Raw genomic sequence first — 27,374 nt, forward strand, 5'->3', positions numbered from 1 at the left:
TCTTTTTATTGTTAAAAGAGAAAGGAGTAAGGACCAAGTTAACATTTGAAAATTTAACTTTTCACATAAAATCTTTGTATAGAGATCTGTAATAACACAGCAGTCATTCTGCCTGCATTGGCAGGAGCCAAAACATGGGGTGGACATAACATGTTCAGCTCATGGATATGGCGGAGTGCCTCATGTTGTGCAAAGAAATATAGCTGATCAGGCAAGGACAATTCCTGGCTTTGCTGAAAGCCCTGCTGAGACTTTCCTTGTTAGGTTGTAGCTATGGTGCATAGCCTCATTAGTGAAAAGCAAATGAAGGTGGTTGTAGTAGGGATATACATAGAATACTGTTTCTTGGTACACATTAGAAAAAGTCAGATATATGTTTTATGAGAAATAATTCATGTACTATAGACAACAACATCTCGTGAGTCTATATGGTCATTTTCTAGGTGGATGCACTTAAATACGGAAATATAGCACAGCCATTTATCGGAATTATAAGCTTTGAAACAGCAAACATATTGAAAGGTCTGGATCTGTGAATTGTGATGAGAATATGAGGTGTCAGTGGAAACCTTACTTCTGAAGTACATCATTGTGTCTACTCAAAAAGGGTGTAGTATTCAGAGACCATCAGAGTATTCTTAAAATCAAAACCAGAATTATGTCAGCCATGGGCTGCATTCAGTGGGAATGAAAGTGGCTATGTTGCAAGTGTCTTTCAAACCCAGATATTGCTTTAGCAGCACTTCAAGATTCTTAATGCCTAGGTTTCTGTGAAATTGCATGTACATTTGGCCAATAAAAATAACATTTTACCATTCACCGCCTTCAGCAGTGCTTGGGAAAATCTAACAAAATCAAAATGCTAAAATAGATTATTCTTGTACAGGTTTTCACTCTATAATTCAATTTTGACCTTTCCTATTTGCAATTGTTTATATATGACCTGCATATTTTTGTGTGTTTTAGATCCTAATCTGCGGAAGACAGACAGTCTGTAGTTACCTTTCAGAAAGTATTGAACTGAAGGTGGTTCAGCATTACATTAGTCAGGATGGACAGGCAGTCGTAAAAGAACACACCAACTGCCTTGCAGCCAAGCAGAAGTTGCCTTCTTATGTCCTAGAAGACAATGAGCTCACAGAGCTGAGTGTGAAGGCTACAGGAGATGAAGACTGGTCCCGAGATGTACGTCTAAGCTCTAAACATACAGAACACAGCACTGTCATTCAGGTATGTCTAGTAATAGATATTTAGAATATAATATTAAAAATGTCTGTGAGAACTGGGAACTTTACAAAGTTCTGTTTGAAATGATGAAATGTTCAGTATTACCAGTTTGAAATAATTTTGGCGTAATGCTGATCTATCTGCATACAGGTACCATCCTCAAAGAGTTCAATTACGTATGTGTGGTGCACAATTTTGACTTTAGAGCCCAACTCTCATGTGCAACAACGAATAGTAAGTACATGTAATGCCTCTGAAATCTAAACGTTTACACCTTACATGCCATATAATAAATTAAGGGCAGAATGACCCACTGTAAAGATTTCTTAATAGCTTGTTTCAACAGTTATAATCCTGAAATAAAATTACCATGAAATTGGTATATATTTTTCTTTTTGTAGATTGTTTTCAGCCCTCTTTTCATTGTAAGGAGCCATCTTCCAGATCCTATTATCATACATTTAGAAAAAAGAAGTCTGGGATTGAATGAAACACAGGTGGTTCCAGGGAAAGGACAAGAGAAAGCACTGCAAAATATAGAACCTGATCTTACTCACCACCTGACATTTCAAGCCAGGTATAATATTCACTTTCTTTTAAAATGGTTCATTTGTATAGAAAATAAGAAATCAATTACACTTTCACTTCTGGTGCAATATTTCAAAGAGTACAGTGTATGCAGAGGAGGTGTAACAGAACTACCAAATGTGGTCTGAAATTGTATGATAGAAAAATTAAATTTAATATCACTATCCTAAGTATGTTGGCATTTGTTTGCTTAAACCATGCATGTTTTTGTGTTTTGAAAAGTAAATTCCTAATTTCTCTTGAACTGTTCTTTGAGAATATTTTTCAGTTCCTAGGGTCTCAGACACAAAAGGTCATTACAGTATCATAACAAATTCATGCATGTCAGTAGATGCTCAGTAACTTATTAAACATCATAGCTTGATTCATCCACAGTTACCTTGAGAATGTTTCTGTTGCAGAATATGCTTGGAAAGCTTCATTAAAGAAAATGTTTGTGCTACCAGTACTTGATCTTGTTCTGTAAGTGATTGAAGCTGTTTTCAATGACAGGGAGGAAGATGATCCATCAGAGTGTGCAGTCCCTATCTCAACCACACTTATTAAACAGATAGAAACTAAATCCCATCCAGGTGGCAATGTCAACCAGATCCTCTCCGAGTTTTATGGCACTGCTAATCCTCGCCAGCCTGTATGGCCATATAACAGGAAGGATTCAGACAGGTAATTCTTTGCTAAACCTTCTTCATTGTTGTTGCATTGCTTTTTCACATAAAAATGGTCTTTTAAAAGATACAACTGTTAGTTGAAATAAAGCATCTAGGAAGCTGACTAACACTTTGCCATCCATATCATTAAGCACAAAGGTATCGCTTACTGCTAAATAACTCCCTCAATCACAGATTGTTGGAGGCTGGGAGAATGTACTGGCAGAGCATATATGCCAGCTGTCTTTTCACAGAGTTTTGTAGACATCTGTTACTGACCAATGTCAGTCATTGCTATAGGGATAGTAGGCTGGATGGATCTTTGATCTGACCCATTTCTATCTAGATTACTCTCTTCATCTGCATGAAACTGATTGATACCTGTTTTTACTGTAAAACTTTGTTAATGAAATTTCAAGTAAACGACCTAATAGTGCAACTCAATAACTAGTGTTTTGAGTCTTGAGCAAGGATAAACTCTATGCATCTGAACAACTTTCCTTACTTAAGGAAAGGATTGTCAAGACCCTTAATGAACCTTGCATGCACTCACATTAATAGGTCAACCTATGTCCTTTGCAGAGTTAGGTCAACTGTGAATACGTTGTAGCTTAAATTGGATTCCTTGTTAATTAAAATTTATCTCAGTAATCTCAGATTTGTTGTGTATGGTCTGGTAAAGCTATATATACTAATGAGAGTTGTTGACACCATGTATGTTTTGTTTTTCACTCTATACTGTAAGTTTTGTAAAAGCTCAAGCTTAATGCATTTTATTTTCCATCAGATTATTCCAAATGTATTTTTAAGCAACAGTATTTTCTGAACTAGCTATAGTTTTGATCATAAATTTGCAAAATTTATTGTCATGCTTCCAGTTTTCTGTAGCCACCCCACCACCCCCAAAAAAGCAACCCAGAAATACTATTTATAACATTTTCTTTGTTACCAAGAGCTTTTCATGGTGCATGTTTGCATAGCCAACTTTGTGAAATCAAGTTCAAGAAGACTATATGGGATCAACATTGAATATGTTTTCAGTAATTATATGATTCCAGTATGTAAGCTGCAGAATTGGTTGCAGGCAGGAAAAACTTTAGGTTAGCCTAGGGGCTACCCTTGATTACACTGAGAAGATTGCATCAGTCCAAGGATTAAAGAAATGAAACTATATTTTTGTGAATACAACTTTTTTTTTACTGCAGCTGTAGAGGCTGTGTATTCGGCAGCTGTGTTTCAGCACAGAAACAGGGGAGAAGGAGTTTCGCAAAGAAAAATTGAAATTTGATTTTATGACTATGGAAGTCACAGGTTTCATTCTGGAGGACAGCAATAATTCTATTTCTAAGGCATTTCTTTAATTGATCAAATTTAGGCTGAGCTTGTGCAGTTTAAAATATGTCTTTATAGCCTACAAGCAGTTAGCTCTGTCTGAAACCATCTCAGTATGTTCCAGAATGATAAGAGGAGACTGTTTTTCTGTTTCAAAAAAGGTAAAGCCTCGCAAGTTATGAAAATGATTGCATGTCATTTGTAATCTTGAATTTGTACTTTATTCCTTGACTTTATCATTTCATTTATTTGTTTTTGAACAGCAACGAACAACTCTCCCAATGGGACAGTCCAATGCGGGTAAAGCTGTCAGTGTGGAAACCATGTGTTAAAACTCTGCTGATAGAACTCCTACCCTGGGCTTTGCTAATCAATCAGTCCAAGTGGGACCTCTGGCTGTTTGAAGGAGAAAAGATAGTGCTTCAAGTACCTACTGGGAAAGTAATTATACCCCCCAACTTTGAGGTAACTCCCATTCAAGTTAAGAGGCGTAGTTCTGCTTAATATTCTGGTTCTGAACATGCTTATTAATCCAGATGATTCCCACCTTCCAGTCACTATGTCTGTTACTTGTATGATCGGAAGTAGAAATAACAATAGAAATTTGCTATGCTGACTAAGTAAGAGTGGGTCACAATGGCATACTTGATAGCAGTGGGTGAATCTTGATAGCAAGATAGGGTGAATTACAAATGGGGACGGTTCTTTAGGATGCCTGACATCTTGAAATTAGAGTTTTGTCTAATAGATCTTCTCACATACCTTAGCTTCATCATGCATGTGGTTTTTTTATTACAACCCTAGTATTGTTTATTTTTGAAGGGATTAAAATAATTTAACAGAACAATTTGTCAATTCCAAGTTGGACAATTTGATACTTCCTGTTTATTTTGCTGTCCTTCTTTTTCCCCATGAATGTGTGTTAATAAACAAAAGGTCTGCCTATTAACACATCTCAGTGTAGCCTAAAGTCTTGATTCCACTGTCTGGATCACATTGTGGTTTCATCTATCCTTGTACAGTGTAGAAAGAATCAGAGGGAGAAAGGCAGGAAATGAGACTGGCCGCATACTGGAAACTATATTTAACTGTAGTAGAAATGTATTGAATTATCAACAAGTGATAACTGGTCATTTTTCACTTACAGGAAGCTTTTCAGCTTGGAATATACTGGGCAAATACTAATACTGTGCACAAATCAGTCGCAATCAAACTGGTCCATAATGTGACCTCCCCGAAATGGAAGGATGCTGAGAATGGGGAAATGGTAACACTGGATGAAGAAGGTTTTGTTGAAGCTGAAATAAAACTTGGTGCTTTTCCAGGTCATCAAAAGGTTAGGAGAAAATCATATAGCTTTAATAAAAAATCATACAGCAGATGAAAACAATCAAATGTATGTAGCGTAAAAACTCTTCCCTGATTATGTTAATACATGTAAAACATAACAAGAATATAAACAGTGTATGAAGTATAATTTAAAGCATTAGATAGTCAGAAACATTCTGTTCAGCTCATCAAGAAACAAGACTTCCTGGAAAAAGAATTAATGATTTCTCAATCTTGTTTGAAAAATATTGACAGATGCAATTTCAGAAGTATGTGATATGGCTTCAGTTAAAATGTACATGAATGTAGAAAGGACTTCCAGAGTTAAAAATGGCAGTTCTGTCAGTGTATTTCAGTGTTTCATGCTTTTATGTGTGATCTCATCATCTTCATTATTGTTACCTTACAGTTATGTCAATTCTGCGTTTCTTCTATGGTTCAACAAGGTATACAAATTCTACAGATAGAAGATAAGACAACAATAATCAATGATACATCATATCAAATCTATTATAGGCCACAGCTTTGTATTTCGAAACCATACTCAGGAGAAGAGGTAAAGTAAATACTGTTTTTGTTTGTCATGTGCTTTACAGGGGCATTTATATTTAACTGCATATATCAGAACTTGAACAGAAATCATTAGACATAATAGTGGTAGTTTATGGTATATCGTTTCAGTTTAAAATACAGAATCCTAGGCAAATTCAAGTGCAGTAATTAACTGTGATCAAAATCTGTGCAAAGCAGGAGATTCTTGCACGTTGCAGAATTAGTTCTGCCTGTTCTCCATCTGTTCAAACACTAATGGCCATTTCTGTAAAATAGGCAGCATAATCCGTAGTAGCTGTTGAAATTTTTCTGAGAATTTTTACTGAGTTTGCGTGTAAAAGAGGTATATTGGCCTGGCAGGCTGAAAAGTTTTTGTTATCCTTTTGGGAAGATTCCAGTTATCTGAACAAAGCTGCAGAACTAGAGACGTGCCCAAAGTTTATGTATTTCAGTGAACTGCATCAAATTGTGAATATCAGTTTTCTAATAATCTCACAGTATATTTAAGAACTAGCTTACAGGAACCAAAATGTATGCATGGTCAATATATTTTAATCAACCATTTATATATATTTATTGAAGATTACATTTATTGTAAAATATGTGGAAAAAAATTCTCAGAGTCAAAGTTGCTAAAGGATTTGGCAGATATACATATTTTTAAAGTTCCCTATTTCTGTATTGTTTTACTTCTGCATTAGTTTTCTTTACATCAGTATCTAAATTTGTGCATTGTGCATTTTGTGGTAGTCTTATGGGGAATTTAAGGGGAATTGGAAGAATGCTGAGGCTAAAATCCATTACTAGTTTTATATCTATCAATGGATTTTCTTCTCACGGTTATTTTACAGTGATGTAACTGTTGCTTTTGGTAGAGTTATTTTGTGCAACTGAGAGTGGGCTGTAGATAACTGTGCTCAGTTAACTGCTTAAGTATAACTGAAGACAGATTTTGGCCAAATATCTTTTAATGCATTAGACTCAGTGCAACTTATAGTAAGTTGTGGCCAATTGGCTACCTAAAACTGTTCTGTGCAATATCAGCATGTATAAAAGTCCCGTTACGAGCCAGCACGTCCCCGTACTACCATCTTTTTTCTTTCCAGGAATTTCACTCACCAGACAGCACTGTGTTCAGTGTCAGTCCGGCTGGGGCACCACCCACTGAAGCACTGACTTCTGTGCCGTGCTGGGACCTGATGTCGGACGCCAGTCCGTTAACTTCAGGGACACCTCCTACTCAAAAACGCATGCTTCTGAGTTTCAGTCCAGGTGGCTGTGCTGGCAGTTCTGAGTTCTGGAGCCTACCAGCTGTGATTAAACAGGAGTTTCCAAGACAGAGCGTGGCAGTGCCCATAGGGGTTCATAGTGAAAGTGGATTTTGTACCAGGTACAGTTTGCTGAACATAGACGCTGAACAGTCACGAATAGTGAACTTTCCTTGTTGTTATAAAGCCTCAGCTAATAACAAATCATAAGAGATTAACTCAAAAGTCAGATTAACACATGCCTCCCATATGTAAAGGCAAGTCTTACTTTAATTTAAGAATTGTTATCTTTTGATGGTTTTGCTGTTTTTATTATAAATGGTTTAATGTTTTGGTCATGTACAAGTTGTATGATTTTTATGATGTATGGGCTGCTATTTATCTATGCATACAAAGTAAGAGAATGGAAAGTTTATGTTCAAGATTATGGTCTTTTCTATTTTTTTGTAACAATTTAAAACGTGAGGGACAATGTGTAGTAATACAATACAAAAATGTAGTTTTTGATTATAGAAGGTAAAAATACATTTTAGTAAGCATAATAAGAGAAAAACAGGAAAAGTGATACAGGGGAGAAACTATTTTAAGACTATAACAGGGAGAGATTTCCAAGTTTTAAAGCTTGAAATATTTAAATATGCATTCTGCTTCCAAACAAATGCATCCAGTTAGTTAAAAATAAAAGTCCTATTACGTATCAGACCATAGAATCATAGCATAGAATGGATTGGGTTGGAAGGGACCTTAATGCCCATCTAATTCCTACCCCGCTGCCGTGGGCAGGGATGCCACCCACTAGATCAGGTTGCCCAGGGCCCCTTCAACTTGTCCTTGAACACTTCCAGGGATGGGGCATCCATCCCTGGTTGGACCTTCCAACCTTCTATGGGCAACCTGTTCCAGTGCCTCACCACCCTCTGAGTGAAGAATTTCCTCCTAACATCTCATCTAAATCTCCCCTCTTTTAGTTTAAACTATCCCCCCTTGTCCTTTCAGTATCTGGCCATGTAAAAAGTCACTCTGCATCTTTTTTATAAGCCCCGTTTAAGTACTGAAAGGCTGCAGTGAGATTTCCCCAGAGCCTTCTCTTCTCCAGGCTGAACATCCCAAGCTCTCTCAGCATGTCTTCACAGGAGAGGTGCTTCAGCCTCAGAGCATCTTTGTGGCCCTCCTCTGGATCCACTGTAACAGACCAACATCTTTCTTGTGCTGGGGGTCCCAGACCTGCATGCAGCACTCCAAATGGGGCTTCACGAGGGCAGAGTAGAGGGGGACAATCTCCTCCCTCGACCTGATGGCCACTCCTCTGTTCATGCAGCCCTGGGTACAGTGGGCCTTCTGGGCTGCAAGCATTCACTTCTGATTCATGTCAAGCTTTTTGTCCACTGTAACGCAGAATCCTTCTCCACAGGGCTGCTCTCATTGAGTTCTTCTCCCAGCCTGTATTCCTGTCTGGGTTTGCCCTGACCCAGATGCAGCACCTTGCACTTGGCCTTGTTGAAGCTTGTTAGGTTCATGTGGGCCCACTTCTCAAGTTCGTTCAGGTCCCTTTGGATGGCATCCCTTCCTTCTGTTGTATCGACTGCACCACTCAGCTTGGTATTGTCTGCAAACTTGCTGAGGGTGCACTCAATCCCACTGTCTCTGTCATTGATGAAGATATGAAACGGCACTAGTCCCAAAATGGACCCCTGAGGGATGTCATTTGTCACCAGCCTCCACCTGGACAAAAAGCCATTGGCAACAACTGTCTGGCTGCAGCCATCCAGTTAATTCCTTATCTACCCTTCAAATCCATGTCTCTCCAATTTAGAGATAAGAATGTTGTGTGGGACTGTGTCAAAGGCCATACAGAAGTCCAGGTGGATGACATCGGTTGGTCTTCCCTTGTTGACTGATGCACCAGATTGGTCAGCCACAATTTGCCCTTGGTGAACCTTGATCACATCCTTGTCTTACCTTGACATTACTTCCAGGAGGATCTGTTCCATGATCTTCCCAGGCACAGACGTGAGGCTCCCCACTCTGTAGTTCTCCAGGTCTTCCTTTTTATCCTTTTTTAAAATGGGAGTAATGTTTCCCTTGTTCTACTCACCAGGGACTTCACCTGACTGCCAGGACTTTTCAAATGTGATGGAAAGTGGCTTGGCAACTATATCAGCCAGTTCCTTCAGGACCCTAGGATGCATGGCATCAGGCCCCATAGACTTGTACTTGTTTAGTTTCATCAGGTGGTCTCAAACCTGGTCTTTGCTTACAGTGGGAAGGACTTTGCTCCCTCAGTCCCTGCCTAGAGGTTCAGGGACTTGAGAGATGTAGGAAGCCTGATTGTCAGTGAACACTGAGGCAAAGAAGTTGTTGAGTACCTAAGCCTTCTCCATGTCTGTTGTTACAGTTCAACCCCCTCATCAGAGGGGGTACACTCTCACTGGCCTTTCTTCTCTGACCAATGTACCTATAAAATTCCTTCTTGTTATTCTCTGCAGCCCTTGCCAAGTTCAGTTCCATCTGTGCTTTGGCTTTCCTGATCCCATCCCTACACATCTTTGCTCTTCCCAGGCCACGTGGCTTTCACTGCCTGCGCATTTGCTTCTTACATTTCAGTGCCCAGTTTTCATTCTCAGATTTGATATATAAATCTATACATGCTTGTATTGGTATAAATAAGAAACAATCTGCTCAAATTAGAGAAGCTACATCAGTATAAATTATCATCCATCTAATCTTTCTCTTGCCTGAAGTATTTGATATCATTCAATCCCTCATACGGTTCCTCTGCAGAATCTAAGAGATATTGTGGATGCTAAAGATTCCCACACAGACTTCAATTTAAAAACAAACAAAACAAAACAAAACAAAACAAAAAAACACCAATTTTGAAGAACAAGGAAAGAATTCCTTGTAATTATGAGACAGCTATAGAGGATCTTAATAAAATTTTGAGAGTGTTTGGATTTTAAAATCACCAAGAGGTGAAGTTTTTTTAGAAATAGCCAATAAATTTGCACGTGCAAAAAAAGAATTTGTGTTTATACTACTTTATATTCAAGTAGCTAATGAGTAGTATACAGTTAATTCATTTTCATTTTGAAAATTTATGTAGTGATGATCTATAACATCAATGTTTGAAAGGGCAATAGCATTGTGGGTCATTCCAGGGGAGTAATCAGTTACAGATTTATGTATTTGTTAAAAATATCTTTCATGAGTATCACAGAAGTATGTGTGCAAATTCTTCTGGAAAATTTTAAAGATTTATGTTAAAAATTTGGGCTTACAATCCCATGTTTTTAATTTAATATAAATCTGTGCTGGCGAGGGCTCTCATCTTGCAAACACACATGCTCCATTTAACTCATGAGTAGTCTCTATGAAATGATTTTTTCTCTACTGTTATGTTTAATGGTATCTCCATGTGGTCTTCCATTTAAATGCAATGCCTAGTGAAGACAGGTACTTGCCTAAATGCATAAGTATTGGTCACATTGGAACTCGATCATAAAGAATCTTATAGATGGTAGTTCTGAATGTTTTTATTTGTCCAGAGTAACAATACATACAAAGTTAATAAATAAAGAAAAAAAAAACATATATCCAAATCATCTTCTTCTGTTTTAGAGCTATAACGCTGACTTACCAAGAGCATCTTGGTGTGACATACCTAACACTTACAGAAGATCCAAGTCCTCGTATAATTATCCACAACAGGTGCTCCATTTCATTGCTTGTACAGGAGAACTTCAAAGGTATGTAGTATGCAGTAATCAGAAACAATGTGTTGTTGTAGTATGAACAGTTTTACAGTATTTCCAATACAAAGATGAATTCATTATGTGTTCTCATTAAAAAAAGAAGTTGATGCTTACATGAAGGTCTATCTCAGAGAGACTCTGGAACATACTGAAGCCTGGAAGCTATTGAAACTAACCATGAGGTCAGGAGTATGAACTTACAAGGCTACAGGTTTTGGGGTCTCCATGGTTCCATCTGTCAAGGTGACTTGGTAGTAGGAAACTAGTAGATGGTGAAATTCTGTTGACATCAGTTCGATCCCATTGAACATGTAAATCTACTCAGATTGGCAAATGTAACTAAAACAAAACATATTTTCAAAATTCCAGCTACAGTATGTTAATATAAAGATAAGTGGAAAAGAATTTATGTAAATCTTAATAATATAAAGAGAAGAAGAAAAAAAAACCACATACAAGTCAAACCAATAGAAAGGTAATGTCTTTATTTATTAGTAATATTTCAGGCAGTGAATTTTAGAAACTTAGTTGTGGAAGCACAGGTGGGTTTTCATTTAATACAGGTTTTAGAGAGACCTAATCTTATATATTTTACAAAATTGCAGATACACCAAAGTTTGAAGTTTATTGTAGAAAGATTCCAGCTGAATGTTCAGTTCATCATGAACTTTACCATCAAGTCTCCAGCTATCCAGATTGCAAAACAAGAGATTTGTTACCCAGCATTCTTCTGAAAGTGATGTCTTCAGACAAATTAGTGAATGAATGGAGCGATGTTGTGGACATCAACAATCAAGGAACTCAAGTAAATCTATAAACTATTTCCTAGTTCACAGCATAAATCTCTTTTTGACCTGCATAGGATATTGTTCCTCTGCAAAGTGCACATTCCTTCTGTTGGCCTTGTTTGTTGTTTTTTTTTTATTTAAGTCTTGGGAGCTCTCCTTCCAAAGGCCCTTCCTGTGGAATTTGTAGAATATGGCTTACCCATATCAGTGGCTGATTTTAAACATAGATCGAAAATACACACTTTCTAGAGCTGAAGTTTTTCACTTAATTTTGGCCAATGTGGCAAGGCTGAGGCATTCCCTGGAAAAATCAGTCCTGAAAATTTCTGGTCCCTGGAAGCAAAGAATCACACAAGATCCAGGAAAATCCTTCCATTTGGTAACTTCATTATCCCAGGTTTTTTATCTTTACATCTTGTAGGAATCGTCACTGTCATTCTCCCTCTGTGTCTTCACAGAAGCTAAGCGTGTCTTTATAAAAAAAAAAAAAAAACAACTTTTTTCCTTCTGTTATTTTTCTCCTGTTTTGAGGTAAATGAAAACTTCCTTGACTGGAGTAATTCTTTTTGATGGGAATTTTTTCCATCTTTGAAGTCATTAGTTTACATGGAATCAACATAAACTGCTTGGCTCTTTGAAAGAAATACTAGTTTCAGATGTTTTCCCTGGGGACCAATCACAAAATGCTCTTGATTATTGAGTGTTATGTTATATAGCAAGTAGTTCAGTTTCATTCAGCAAGCCAGTCAAGCAATGCGAGGTTTCAAATTTCAGTCATTAATGTTATGCCAGACCAGGGTTCTTTATAAGTATCTGGCTCCTAGAAGGAATTAGATGCTAAGACAACATTTGGGGATCATTGTCTACTTGAAGAACTCTCCAAATAAAAATTGTAGCCTTCTGTTATTGAAGTTTTAGGGTTTACATGTAGAGAGTTTCCCCAGGATTTCTCAGTCAGTCTTTCTCTTAGAAAACTATAAATACAAAAAATAATGAAGATGCAAATAGCTTTAGATTTGACTTCACATACAATTTGGTTGAGATTGTGAAATAACTGGAACTTTAGATGATCTTAAGTAATTTGTGCTCTTTCTGTCTAGTCTCAGATAGATACTTCTTATTCACTGTTCCCTTAGAATATGTTGCTAATATGTAGAAGAAACTGTTACTAATTTACTAAAACTTAAGGTATTTATCTCTGCTGTCCGTCATCAGAATTATCTGAGATTAGAATTAAAATGACCAATCTTTAAGATCCATGACATTTTACAGAATAATGAGATTGCACTGAAAAGTCAGTAAATGTCCTTTTTTCACCAATTCCATAATGCAGGATTGAAAATAACTTTCAGATAAGCAAAGGATTAAAGTTGACGTAGCTAAATGAAATTATTTTACATGTAATTCTCAGATTAATTCTCAAAATTCTCAGAAGGTGTAATTTGGTGAATGAAACTTAATTATCTGTACAATGTTATACAAAATATGTACAGATAACAGTTTAAGTTAGAATCAGTTTAAATGCTGATCCTACTGAATTTCCAAGTGCTTTTCCTTCTGGTGACTTGTTACCAGCAGTAAAGACTGTTCAAGATAAACACTATTTATTTCACCTGTGCTAGCCCATTATCTTTGTGATATTCTCTGAGTTTTCATTCCTTTAAATGATAGTTTCTGTCATTACAGTCTAGTAAATAATTGTGTTGATAGTAGGACTACAAGAAAAGGGAATCCAGCTTATACTAACAAGGACTGCTGTGAGTCTTCTAGACCTAAAAAGACCTTAAATTTTTATATTCGGGAAAACACAAAACTTACATGGAAATACCACACAATTAAGCTCCAAAAACAATGTCATGTTTTAAACGAGACTGTTTAATCCTAAAGGGAACTTGTTCAGAATGAACATTTGCACATCTGTACAAGCAAGACACAAGCCTGTTGTCAAGTTCCCATTTTCCTGACTTTTTAAACCTTTTAAACTTTCCAGTGGACTATTGCCATTTCTTTGTGACAGTATCTTGCTTGTGAAGATGTTCACACAAAATCAGTGTAGATGGCTTAAAAATTTGCTCAGTATTGAGCTGTTAAGCAAGTTGTCATGAATCCACAACATTACTTATTTTTTAGCCTTAGTTTTTATAATTTTGCTGTCATGTGTTTTGCATCATGCTATCAGCCATTCATCTAACCAGCTCTGAGCTACAGCATAGCAGCATAATGTTAACTTAGGGTTTGTTTTCTAGAGGAGAAGGTGGGATTTTGCAGAGCTCCAGGAATATGCCTTTCTCATTAGTCCAAAATCACAAATTAAAATTTTTTCTTTACTAACATAACTTCCCCCCACAGTATATCTTGCTTATTCCTGGAAGAGAAGTTTCTCATTAAAATGTATTCAGTTAAAGGATGAGGTGCAAATTTCATCTAGCTGACAGCTAAAATATTTTAAATATCAGAGCTATTATTTTCTGAACTATTGAAATCTGTTTCTTTTTTTCCTGAGCAGTATTATGATTTGAGTAAAAGATCTCAACCAGAAGGCATTAATAGTATTAATTCAAATTTTGACATGAAAAATAAGAGTTTCTGTAGCATTCTGTATGTGTTTACCTCTCTCCACTAGATTGTGTTCTTAACTGGCTTTGGCTATGTTTATGTGGACATTGCCCATCAGTGTGGAACAATAATTATAACCTTGGCCCCAGAGGGAAGAGCGGAACCCATCGAGATCAACCTCAACAGGTACATAAAGAATATAAAATATGGTAAAGGCATATCTGACTAGTCCCAAGAAGTCAGGCTGCTTACCAAGTGTTAACTGACTTACGGACTTTGTCTTAACTGTTTGTTTTGTTTAATACTGCTGCATGTTCCGTAGCATATATTTAGACCACGTTATGTTTTGTATATCACAGTTTAAAAAAAAGACAATCTAACATCAAAAGTCTTGTTGCTTTAGGGTAAACACTACATGTCTGATACAAAAAGAAGTCCTGAGTTGTTCATTAAAAAAAGCATTTTCAATCATAATTAATTTTGAGTGTGTTCATAAGTTTAAAATGTATTTACCCAGATCCTGCCATCCTTCATCATATGAGCTCCCACTAAAATTGATGGGAAGCTTGATGTGTAAGGACTGTAGAAAAAGTCTTACACCCAGTAATTAACTGGACCTGATTATAACATTCTTCCTTAGAAGACTTCCCTTACTTCCACCACACACCACACACCGCCTGGTGCTCAACTCCATTCAATTGTGATTACAGCACTACCTATTTCTAACATGCAGAACGCCTGGCCTCCAGCAATGGTGTTACAATTAGAGTGGAATGTCTTGTACTGTTTTTATTTGAGCTATAATTAAGTATTAATCCCTCAGAAATTGGTCATCAGCAGTACTTAATAGCCCACTTGCTAGTTAAACTTGGCAAAGAGCAGTTAACACTGGAGGGGGGGAAGCCCTCAATGCCATTGTTATAAAAATGCTGTGGTGGTTTAGTTGGAGCGTACTTTGCTTCGATAAAGTGAAATGGATTATCCATAATAGCAGCCTTCAGTAGTGGCTCCAAGAAAATACTGTACAGCTGAGGCTGTAGTTGAGTTATTAGAAAATGTTATTTGTTGTCCACTTTAATATTTGGCTATATTGCAAATCTGATAGGGGATTACTGTGTATATAGGGAATTCCTGTCAAAACTATCCCGTTGATAAGAAAGAAAAAGAAACCTGGCATAGATCTGTAATATTCCACTTCTTAGAAAATCTCCTGGGTGGTACCCACTGTGGTGATCAAGGCTGCCAGATCCCATTAATAGGACTTGCACAATGAGTTACCCATATATTAAAGAGAACATCTCTCCTGATAGCTTTTTGAGAAAGCAAGATGCTAGCTGAACTCAAAGTATGTAAAGTAACAAACTTTTTTTTCCCTTCTGTCTAGAAGTCAAGAACAGAGCCTGTCCTTGAAAATGTTTATCAGTCAGTTAAGTCTCGCTGTGTTTGATGATATTACAAATCACAAAGTGTCATCTGAACTTCTGCGTCTCACAGCAGACAACGTTTTCCTCCACATGGCCCCAGCAACCAGCTACCTGACACCCCTGTCGCAGGGGTTCCAGAGAGACACTGGGGAAGGCCTCCCACCGTTTTATAGTCTCCAAGTGTATTGTGAAGACTTGCAACTGGACAATCAGTTGTACAGCAAATCCAATTTCCATTTTGCAGTCCTGCTGTGCCAAGGAGAGAAAAATGAGACCATGCAGTGGTCCAGAGTGAACAACCTCATTGTTTCTAACAAAGATTTGGAAAGCTATAAGGAAAACTGCTTTATAAAACTCTGTATTGCTTTTTCTGAGGAAGAGAATTTCATGTTTCATGTGAATGACCTCAGCTTTGAGCTCAAACCAGCTAGGCTTTATGTGGAAGACACCTTTGTTTATTACATTAAGACTTTATTTGATACATACCTTCCAGAAAACAAAGCTGCTTGGCAGTCCATTAATATTTCAGATACTACCCAGATACTGCCTGAACAAGTGAGAGAGCATGCAAGAGCTTTAGTCAAGCCAGTGAAGTTAAGAAAATTAACAATACAACCTGTTAATCTGCTCGTCAGCATTCACGCTTCGTTAAAACTGTATATAGCCTCAGATCACACTCCGCTGTCCTTCTCTGTGTTTGAGCGAGGACCCATCTTCACCACTGCCAGGCAGCTTGTCCATGCCTTGGCCATGCATTATGCTGCTGGAGCACTTTTCAGAGCAGGTCAGTTCTTTTTCTTAACCTGTAATATTTTTATTAGGTACCAGGATTCTGTAATTGTTTCTCAGGCTGAGTAATCTAGATGTGAGCCATACAATTATTGTTTTTCTCAGACACTGTTTAATAATGATACAATATTTTGAGACATGTTTCAGGTCCTGCCATACGACAGAAGGGAAATAAAATGGCCGAGCAGACACCAGTGAAGATTTGTAAAGCTGTGCTAAACATTAGCCAGCCGCCTGAAGGCTTTACTAAACCCTGAACACAGCATAAAAATGTATTCTAGCTGGCTTAGGTTTTGTCATTTTATATTATAGTGCTAGACTGAATCAACCCACATTCCTCACATAAACTCCCCAAAACTACATTTAATCAAATTATTCAGCATGTTGCTCTGCATTCAGAAGTAAATTATAGCCCTGAATGTTGTTTTGTTGTTAAAACTCCTTTTGGCTGCAGTTTATGATTAGGAATCTGTCTTTCTTCATAGAGCCTTCATGCTAAACTGGCACACAGATGTTTGCTGTCCTTTGATCCAAGAACTATGAAGTTTGCTGTTACTAACTTTTTTCCCAGATAGAATCAATAGTGAGCAATTAGTCTGTAGGTTTAGCAGGTACATTCTGTTTCCTGTAAATGTTAATATATATTTATAAATATAAATTTATAAATAATGAGATTATATAGCGTGCAAATTATCTTAGCATACAACATAATTTTTACCTGAAAAAGGAGGAAGCCCCTCCACAATCGCACACAAGTAACATACTCCACACTGAAACGTAGGTTTTATTTTCCTGCATATTGATTTTCTGAAAACCTGATTCTTCCATTTGTGCTGCAAGCATAGCTGTGACCAGTTTTCTGTGCATGATTGCCCAAATTGTACACATGCATTTCAGGTATTTATAAATAGAAATAGTGAGTTCCTGATCTGGTATTTCACTGTGCATGTATCTGACTTGCATAGCTGATTATGCAGAGTACTGTGTGTACAGTTGGGCACCATAACATTGAACATGGTTTCATTATTTTCATATGTAGTTGCTTGCAAAATTTGCAGGTTTTGCTTTTTGCTACTTGTTTGGATTTATTTTACAGTCAAATCCCATAGTAGAAAAGGGGAGATCTGTTTTCTTGTTAATTAAGAGTGAAACTGTGGCCAGTTGTGGTCCCCAGTGTGAATTTGCCTCCCCACAACTGGATGGGAGTGGTGCTACAAGTGGTGATAGACTGCAGCAGGAAATTGGGGTTATATTGGCTTTTCATTTGCAACATCCCAGGTGAAGCACATATGCTAGTTACAGATTCCTGAGCCTGATATTGGTCTTTCCTCCTGTGCTACTCTTGCAGAGTGCTGCAGTGCAGAGGCCACCCCTTACTTTGGGCGCATAACATAGCTGAAATCAAGCAAATTTAGGTAGTAAGAAATAAGGTTTGCTTCAGTGGAACTTCTCTTCAGAAAAGCACATAACCTTATATTTAGTCATTAATTATATCATTCTCAGAACATTAAAACTAACATGTATTTTTGAAAGGGGTTACCATTATTAAAATGGTGAATTTTGTATATAAGTGTTTGCCTGGGCAGACAAAGCAACTGCTTTATTTCGAAACGTTTGTGACACTTGTCAAAAGTCTGACTGTTTCAACAAAGTTAAAAAGGTGGAAAAAAAAGTGTAGAAAGCTTTATATGGTTTGCAAGCCCTGAATCTTTTCCTCACTGTCAGGTGAGTTACAGTTCTTGGACTGGACTCTCGTGGAAGAGGGGTCACTCTGCTACATTTAAACCATGTTAGTCTTCTCCAAGATGAGGGGGTGTTTGACCCCATTCTCGTCACCTCTGCCCCATGCATAAATCATTGTAGCATCTGCACACAGTATTCCCATACAGCTGTGCCTGTGCTCCCTGTGGGATACACTCCTGTTTTACCCCTAGCTGTGTGCAAGACCATTGCCACCCTGTGCAGGGCACAGGATTTGCCCCGAAACCTCCTCATGGGGTTGTATCAGGCTGCCTGCCCCATGTGCTGCAGAGGAGCAGTCAGACTCCGTGTCTGGTAAGCAATGAATGAGGCTGGAGAGCTCTTCTCAAATATGCTGATTAGCATTGCTTGTCTCAAATTAGCAAAATTTGCAATGGAAATCTCCCATCCTTTTCTAATTATGTTGGCTTCTATTTAAAAGTTAGCAAAAATCCATTTAAAAATATTATTAGTATCATACAGATCTAGCCCTATAGTTGTCTACAAAGGAAATGCAGTGACTTTTAGCTAATATAGTCATAACTATTTCATATTGGTGGATATAATTACGAAGCATACTTTGGGATATGGTAGTCTAACATGGTACTGTATTTCTGTGAAGTAGCAGAGAGTTTGTGAATTGAGGGATTGCTCCTGATGTCTCATTTTTCTATTCCAACTTAGTCCCACACCTTCCTCGGGTCTGCTTGTCCATGCTGGCAGCAGGAAGCCATAAGTTTTGCTCTCAGTGTTGACCAAGGAGGGTCACCCATACTGCAGGTCGCACATCCTCGCTGTGCACCGCTTCCAGAGCTTCCCTGGCTGGGGCCAGGCTGTAACAGCCCATCCCCGGGATACCAGGCAGCCCCTCTCAGCTTCACTCCTGGTTTTATTCTGGTTTTCTTGCCTGAAAGCGCTGGCTGGCCAAGCAGGTGTGTGGAGCTGGAGCCTATCGCGTCCTGGCCTGTCGGTGCCTGCTCGAGGTGTTGTAGGGCAGCGGGGCATTGCCCCGCTGTGTCCCACAGCCCGGGGCTGTCACCTCACACTGTCCTGTCACCGCCTCTGGCAAGCGGGTCAGTTATCAGGCACCGCCATCCGGCCTGCCTCAGCCTGAGGGACAGCGCTGTGACAGTTACACCTCGGGGAACGAAGCAACTGCTTCAGGAATGCCAAGAAGATTTAAAAAAAAAAAAAAAAAATATGGCTGTTTGTAAGGGATTATTGCAATATTATTGATCAGAAAAAGCAGGAAGAGCATCTTTTCCATCTGCACATGCCTCCCCACCCCTCCAGCTTTTCATCACTTCACACAGTGGCAAGTATAATTTGTTACAAATATGACACTGAGGGAGTAGCAGGCCCAGCCTGGAGCGCTGGCTTCCTCTGGGTCCCCAGCAGGAGCGGGCTGCCAGTGGGACACTCCTCTCCCGGGCCGCCACGGCGGGGCTGAAGCGCTCGTGGCCGCTCTGCTCGTTGAGCTGCCAGTAGTGCTTTTTTTTGTTGTTTTCCTACTCCATCCCACCCTCTCCCTTATGTCCAGTGCGATTCCCTCTTTTTATACTGCATGTACCGGAGCTCTCAACCTGCCAGGGCTGAAATGTGGGACAGATTCAACAAGAATAATAGATTTTCCGGGAGCTTAGAATGATAGTATGAGATTAATTCATTTCATATGAGTAACATTTTCTCTTCTGTTCAGTTTCATGATTCAGCCTTCCACAGGAGTGACTGGGAGGGGTTACTAGAAAACAAGAACAGCATCTGGATAGCAGGAGTTTGCGGTGACGAGATGGGAATGAGGAGGGCAACACAGATCAAGGGCCCTCGGCGGGAGAGCAGGAGGCAAATCAGTCCATCTTTCAGTCTTCTGTCCCTGTCATGCCTTGTGGTGATCTGACAGTGCTAGCTGAAATTCACGATACCAAGGCTCAAAGACCAGGCAGTTCCCGTTTAATGTTTATTGCCATTTCTGAATCACTCTCTCTGGACCGCCGAAAAAAAAGTCATGCAGCACTACTTCCCTAATAAATCTGCTGCCAACCACCCTGAGAAAGAAAAGACCTGCAAACAGCTTTCCAGCAAGGCTCGCAGAAATTGCTGTGTGCTTGGCCATCCTGCAAGCTGCTGGCAACCCTGCATTTATATAGGAAACTAGATCCGCAGATACCTCTCATGGGATATGCATAGGGAATACTCCCCTATGAGTAACCTAATCAGCATGTAGATGTCATTGGTGTTTACACAACTGTACTGAGAAAAAGACATTTGTCTGGCTTTCACTACACTCTGAAAGAAAATGATCAGCTTAGAAGGGTTGGGGTGGATTTAAAATAACTTCTTAAGCACTTGTCAGAAATCTGCATCCCCTTTCCTAACACTCCATCAAGCAATTGACCTCCACACTCCTGTAAAGCAGTACATTGTATCAGTATAAACTTGCTGTCACAATTCTATCACATAAGGATGTGAAATCACAACGTTGCCTTATAGCATATAAAACCGACCAAGCGATCTGAACTTTCAGTACTGTTCCTCCGTAGCTGTGAGAATCCAGCATCCACCACCCTAACACACTTTTAGCAGAAATACGGGAAGCTCCTGGAAGGAAGTCATTCTAAAGCTATTTGTGAGTTTGCCAAAAGGATTTCTTTGATTTACGAAGTATGAAAGATTGCCATTTCTGAATTCATAGTGGATGAGTTATTTCCCGTGTTTTGCTCAAAGGAAGTTCATAATGCGATGAATTCTAGTGTGAAAAGGAGAATTAAGGAATAACCTTTTCACAACTGCTGCTTCTGCAGTTTTTGCAGCCGTAACATTTGTCTCGTTTCTCCATACAGGCTGGGTTGTTGGATCTTTGGAAATCCTCGGAAGCCCAGCTAGCCTGGTGAGAAGCATAGGAAACGGCATAGCTGATTTCTTTAGGCTCCCCTACGAAGGGCTGACCAGAGGCCCAGGAGCATTTGTCAGTGGAGTTTCCAGAGGAACAACGTCATTTGTAAAACACATTTCCAAAGGTAGATCTTTCACTTTGTCGCTCCTACTGCTGCTTTGTTGTCGTGCATTGTTAAAGGATGTGTTAAAAGTTTTAAACAATATTGCTAGCAGCTTTGTTTGGCTTGCTAGGCTGCAGCGAAATGCTGGGAGGGTAACAAAGCTCATATATAACATCTTATGTATTAAACAGATCACTGCTTAGCTACAGTGTGTAAGAATGTTTCAGAAACTTCAGAATTTTAAACCTCCCATTGGGAAATCCAGCTTGGCTCAGCCAGTATTTCATGTGATAACTTCAGAAATATTAAAGGTGTTCTGTACTTCTGCTAACCATCAGAAATCCTACACTGTGTTGCCTCATCATATTTATTATTTCTTTTGAAAAAAAGTAGATACAGTTGTCATAACTGTGTAAGTATGCGGATAGGTTTTGACAGAAGGGCAGATCTGGATTTAAAACACAAGCAGCTTTTGTTTTGTGAAGTCTGTATAAACAGTGCCATCGCGTGGCTTCAGCCGGCCGGCAGAGACAGCAGCTCGGCAGCTGCAGCTGCTTGCTGGTGATTCAGACTCAGGAGACATCCTTGCGGGCTCATTCTGTAAATATTTGTTTACCTTTCCATCGCCCGCTCGCTGTTTAGGTTAGATTTACAGAAGTTTGGGACCTAGGGAAGGATGTTCGGATGAGTTGCTTTTCCCACTGGCTGGGCAAACCTGATGAAGGCTAATGTAAAAGGCATGATGTGGACCGTAGAAAGCAGTGTGGTGATGCTTAACAAATAGTAAAGAATGTTACACATGGGCAACTTTTCAATTGACTTGCTGTTCTGCTCGTAAGCACAGTATTTCAGTGAGGCATAGAACAACTCCATGTTTTAAATTAAAGCATTTTGATCCGGACCCAAATGTATATCTCCATGTATTTAGGTACACTGACGTCAATTACCAATCTGGCAACAAGTCTTGCTCGGAATATGGATAGGCTGTCGCTGGATGAGGAACATTACAACAGACAGGAAGAATGGAGAAGGCAGCTTCCAGAGAGTCTGGGAGAAGGACTGAGACAAGGGCTCTCTCGTTTAGGCATTAGCCTTCTAGGTAACGTACTATTACATATCAACTTGAGCGATAATTCTGTTTTCTAATCTGCTCATCAGCCTTTTCTACATGTGAGTTATAATTGCAGAGTCTGTTCTTTTGTTTTGTTTTGTTTTTGTTGTTTGTTTTTTTGTGTGTGAAATAGTCGCATAGTATGTATATGAAATACCATTTGTTTTTAGCAAGGTTTAGTGACTTCTGTGTGTGTTTTTTGCTGATGAAATAATTGCAGATATGGAACAAGTTTGCACTCTCTTTCTTTGTGAAATATTTTCATTGGTACATGGCGTAAATCTCAGAAGAAAAGAATATTCTGCATTGGACAGGGTGACTTGTAACTAAGTCAGCACAAAGACGTCATCACACTGGTGTTTACTTCCAACGAGTTATAGGAATGCCTTCCAAAACTGATTGTTTTTGATGCACTGTAGATATCGGGGATTCTTGGTTTTGTTTGAAAACCAGTTGAACTTAGTGCAGATGTTAAGTAATCTTTGATGAGGAATTCTGCTTTTCCAAAGAGACCCAGATCATCCTGATTCGGTGTAATTATATTCATCAAGCATCAAAGTGGTTTTGTTAGAAGTGAAGATTACCCTCACTATTTCAAAATAGTACCTAAAAAATTGAAAATTAACCCATACTGGAAAAATCTCTGAAAGAAGTTTTGCCGTAAGGGGATGGATTTTCAAGGTTACTTCTATTTGTCACACAGCAAAAGAATGCAGAATTGTATTGTTTGGCACAGTTCCTTAGTGCATATTAAAGAGTAAGAATCCCTTAGAGATCAAAGTGACCAAATGCAGTCCAGTGCAAAAGGTTAGAAGAGCTAAAGCTTGAAAGGATTCGTCCTCTTTCCTAATCTTCAGTAGTGTACACAACTCCTAAATTTGCAACCGCAGCCCTGAAAGCCCCAAAGAGGAAGTGGTAAAAATGTTACAAGTTTGGGTTAAGTTACTGGAAATTATTTTAAGCAATAACATTAGATGATGTGAAGTACTGTCATTTGATAATGCCTGTAAACTGGAAAGCGAGTGTCCTGGGAGAAATGTGCATAAAGGAGAAATTTCATATATTAGTAGCTACTACCCCAATAGTAAGCTGTTACTGGTGTTGCAAATCAAAGGCAGCTCAGAGAAGGTTTTATTTTTCCTTCTTGTTTTATTGGGCTAAGGGCAGTCAGGTTGAGTAACTGGATGAAAGATTATACTTTTAGAAGCACTGTGTCAGCCTGGTGTATGTGAGCTGGTGAAAAGGTTTGGTGATCTTGGCTCAGTTATTAATAAGGAAGATAGCGTCGTTGCTGTCCCCTTCACCGACACCGGAGCCCTTCAGAGCTGAAAGCATCAGCCAGAACTACAGAGCAAAACTTTGTGGCTTTGGCTGTTGCAATGTAAAGTTTCTGCTGTTCAGGGAAGCCAGGAACTTGTAAGATGCGTTCACAAATATGCTGTGCTAGTATAATACGTCCCAGTACACAATGCTTTGGTTGTCTGCAGGAGAACGCCTGAGTTTAGAAAAACAAGATTTAGAATTTTAATATCGCTGATTTTCCTAAGAAATTGAACTTCATAGTAGAAATGTTGAATTTCACATTAGCATTTAAAGAGAGCTCCTTTGCAAGTTGTAATCCTCTCCTTACTCCTGCTGTTATTATTTAGAGAGTTCTCACTTCAAAATGCCTCTACTCTCAGCATGGCAGACAGCTAAGTATTCAGATACTAACCAAGGTTACACGTAACTGGAACTGGCAATTATGGTACCTGTCACTAAGGGAAGAATCAGAAATACTTCAATGAATTTGTATTAGGCATAATTTCTAATTTAAACTTGATTTTTAAAAGAATATTTTCTGTGTGTACACAGCAGCACTCACATAAATTGCATCGAGACCTAAATTATGAATAGACCTACATTTCAATTTTTTACAAATGCATTACAAAGCTGTTTCTGTCCTGGCCATTTAGCCTAATGTATACTGTGCCTTCCCCCAAAAACAGTCACTGAAGGGAGCTACTGCCGTGCTGCTCTTTTTCACCAGCATATTCAGAGTAAACATGAAAATGCTTACTGAAAAAATACCTCCAGGTTCTTCCTACATAACGAAACAAAAAGGAGCTGCTGTGTTATTTTCCTTCGCAAGCATGAAGAGTTCAGATGAGTACAGGAATGCAGAGAGCAAGACCTTTTGAAGACATAATTTCTATGACATTGTAATTGTAAAATTGAGAAGTGTAAGAAGGATTTATAGGATAGTCAAAGCACTATCGTGTTTGTAAAAAGCCATCTGACTCGTGCAAGCAGCTTAAAGAATTCCAAATGCAGATTTCATGCCTAGGCACAGGCATGTAAGAGTACACAGTTCACCAATACATTGTGGTATCTACATAGAAAGAAGAGCTTCATTTCTGATTTTTCTGAAAATCTGGCTCATGGTGACCCCAATTCAGGAAAGCTCTTAAGCGTGTGCTTAAGAGCTTTGCTGAATCAGGTCCAAAATTATGTACTCTTGTCTCCTCCTCAGTGCAAGTTGTTCCCCATGGTACATTCTTAAGTGCTTTGTCCTGTCTCGTTTTAAATGACTCAAGCACTGTCAGGGTGTTGTTTGATTTGATTGTTATCTTTGGCAGGCTATCTTCTTCTTTTCTAGTTTGGGGGAGACTCCCGGGTCATTTTAGTCACATTTGTACGTGAAAAAGCAAAAGCTTATGATAGTTATTTTTGTTTTGTTTCGTTTTTTTTAATATGATCAGACAAAAATGGAGTGAAATTGTACTTAAAATGTTTAGATGACAGGCACTCCCCACCGAGGGACTATCTTTTGTATTTTGCTTGACAGGGTCGAGCGTAAAATAGTAAGTATAAAAGAGCATTGAAACTATGGGCTTCGTTTTCAACTGCTGATCCTTGTGAAAAGTACCATATTGAAGTAGCTCCCGTTAGGAAGTCAGTCATTTCTGAATAACTGAAAAGCAGACAAATATTAAAAAAACATCTTTCACAATGTCTAAAGTGCTACTAAAAGCTACTTGCTTTTTAGGGAAATGAATTAATAGCAATACTGAGTGACAATGTAATTGTCCTGGTAGAGAAGCCTGGATTGCAGAAGTTCAGATTTCTATTACTAAGGGTTGTTATTGTTGTTCTGACTGTGCAACGATCACTGTGTCAGGGCTGCCTTAAGTTTGCCTGCCTACAATCCTGAAGGTCTTGCTATTCCACGCACTAATTGTACAAATATATTAATGCAAGCCAACAGGTGCTCTTTTATTTTAGCTGTATTTTCATGCGGTGTTTGCTGTAAGGAGACTACGCTCCAGCTGTATTTTCAGTATAAAACACTTGCGGCAACTCGGAAGGACAACAGTGAAAAGAAAAGGAACAGAAACAGTTTCAGTTTTGCTAGCTTCCAGCCTCATGACAAAGCATGGCCAGTTTCTCCTGGTGGGGGATTGGGAATATTTTCCAATTATTTCTTGGTCCAAAAGAGTTTGTTGCAAGCAAACCACGCTTTACTGAATTCTGTAAGCCATGCTTTTGCTACGATCACCAAATATTGTCAATCTGAGCAGGAACCAGAGTTGCTGCCAGTAATCAAATTCTTCTTGAAGTAATACAGTGATATACTTCTGGACTATCTGAATTTTGTAGTTATCAAAGTATCTTTTTTATGCTTACTGAGCAACATGTATTAACTAGAGTTTAGCTGATGTTTAGCAGATGTTACGGTGTTGCTGGAACTTCTTTGGTCCAGTAATAGAAGAATATGTTTTTGTTTTGTTGCTTTGGTGTTTAATTTTATTGAGGTTTTCTTTATACATGCATAATGTGTGTGTACATATGTGGACATGCATATAAAATTGAATGCCTAGGGTAAGGAAGGAAAGAAAAATGGGGAACCATTTCTTGAAAAGAAAAGAGAAAATAAAAGAATAGAAAAAGTAAGAAAAAAAAAGAGAAAAAGGAAAAGGAAAGGGAAGAAAAGAGAAGAATATAGGGTGAGGCGAAGAGAAGAGAAGAGAAGAGAAGAGAAGAGAAGAGAAGAGAAGAGAAGAGAAGAGAAGAGAAGAGAAGAGAAGAGAAGAGAAGAGAAGAGAAGAGAAGAGAAGAGAAGAGAAGAGAAGAGAAAGAAGAGAAGAGAAGAGAAGAGAAGAGAAGAGAAGAGAAGAGAAGAGAAGAGAAGAGAAGAGAAGAGAGAAAAGAAGAGAAGAGAAAAAGAAGAGAAGAGAAAAAGAAGAGAAGAGAAAAAGAAGAGAAGAGAAAAAGAAGAGATGGGAACAATGGTAGGATGCCACAGCTCTCTCTAGACTATGAGGGTAAGACTGGGAATGGAGGAACCACTACATGTACCTCATGCCCAACAGAAGACTAAGGGGAGAGACCTTTTGTGGTAAGTCCATCCAGCATGGTGCTTCTTCCACTAACTTTACATTAGAAAGAAAGAAGCCACATGAATACCATGGGATATCTGCTTCGCACAGTTTCTGGCGCAAGGAGATGTAGTGAACCTCACATGTGTCACCATTATCTCACTGCTGTTGGGTTTTGAGGTTGCTCAGTCTTTGACCTTTTTTTTAATTATTTTTTTTCCCTCTGCTCATACATGATGTGTACAGGGAAGCAGCTGCACAGATCTGGCTTCCTCATGCAAGTGTGTTAGGACCAGCCACTCCTTAAATTGAAGAAGTACGGTTATAGTTTATTATGTGATTTGTGGGAGTGTCCACACCACAATGAATGAGTTACGTCAGTGAGTTGCAGTTGGAGATAAGAGACTACAAAGGGTGTGCAGAGCAGGAAGAGATCATTGGTTATACTTTTTGCAGGTAGGAAGACACAACGTGCAAAAGGATTTGACATGTGAAAGGGCAGTGGCCTAACAAAGAAATGCAGAGCATGCAGAAAATGGCAGAATAACAGAAAGTGTGGAAGTACTAAACAACCAGCTAATTAAGCTATATATTATTTTGGGTACTTTATAAATAATCTTATATAACACAGTCACAGCAGTTTCCATTCTGTTTCCTTGTCCTCTGGGCCTAATTCCAGCTGAGAAGTGCCTGGAGCATACCACAGGTCCTTGGAGTAGGCTCTTATTTATTATTACCTTATAACATTGCTCAAGTGTATTGCAGTAAATAATTTACTAGTGCAAGGACTTAGGTGGATTACATTTAATAAGGCAATAACTTCTGTTCTGAAAGCGCAGTTGCTGTGGATGACCTCGATAGATAGGGTGAAGGAGGTCACAGGGTAATGTAATACTGTAACTTAGCAGAACACCAAG

General features: G+C 38.7%; 1 protein-coding gene across 4 annotated transcripts in view; it reads left to right on the plus strand.

Moving 5' to 3' along the window:
• Positions 1–27,374, plus strand: part of VPS13B (vacuolar protein sorting 13 homolog B) — a 481,062-nt gene that overhangs the window by 440,360 nt on the left and 13,328 nt on the right. For all 4 annotated transcript variants that reach the window (XM_048068672.2, XM_048068671.2, XM_048068670.2 and 1 more), the window contains 14 exons: positions 967–1,230; positions 1,378–1,461; positions 1,629–1,804; positions 2,308–2,478; positions 4,058–4,259; positions 4,942–5,130; positions 5,533–5,679; positions 6,782–7,065; positions 10,562–10,689; positions 11,301–11,500; positions 14,107–14,225; positions 15,424–16,247; positions 20,833–21,009; positions 21,917–22,087. In XM_048068672.2, the coding sequence (XP_047924629.2) occupies positions 967–1,230; positions 1,378–1,461; positions 1,629–1,804; positions 2,308–2,478; positions 4,058–4,259; positions 4,942–5,130; positions 5,533–5,679; positions 6,782–7,065; positions 10,562–10,689; positions 11,301–11,500; positions 14,107–14,225; positions 15,424–16,247; positions 20,833–21,009; positions 21,917–22,087 (3,136 nt within the window). The remainder of the gene's footprint in view (positions 1–966; positions 1,231–1,377; positions 1,462–1,628; positions 1,805–2,307; positions 2,479–4,057; positions 4,260–4,941; positions 5,131–5,532; positions 5,680–6,781; positions 7,066–10,561; positions 10,690–11,300; positions 11,501–14,106; positions 14,226–15,423; positions 16,248–20,832; positions 21,010–21,916; positions 22,088–27,374) is intronic.

The sequence above is a fragment of the Anser cygnoides genome, chromosome 2 (genome assembly GCF_040182565.1).
Source record: "Anser cygnoides isolate HZ-2024a breed goose chromosome 2, Taihu_goose_T2T_genome, whole genome shotgun sequence".
Classification (NCBI taxonomy): domain Eukaryota; kingdom Metazoa; phylum Chordata; class Aves; order Anseriformes; family Anatidae; genus Anser; species Anser cygnoides.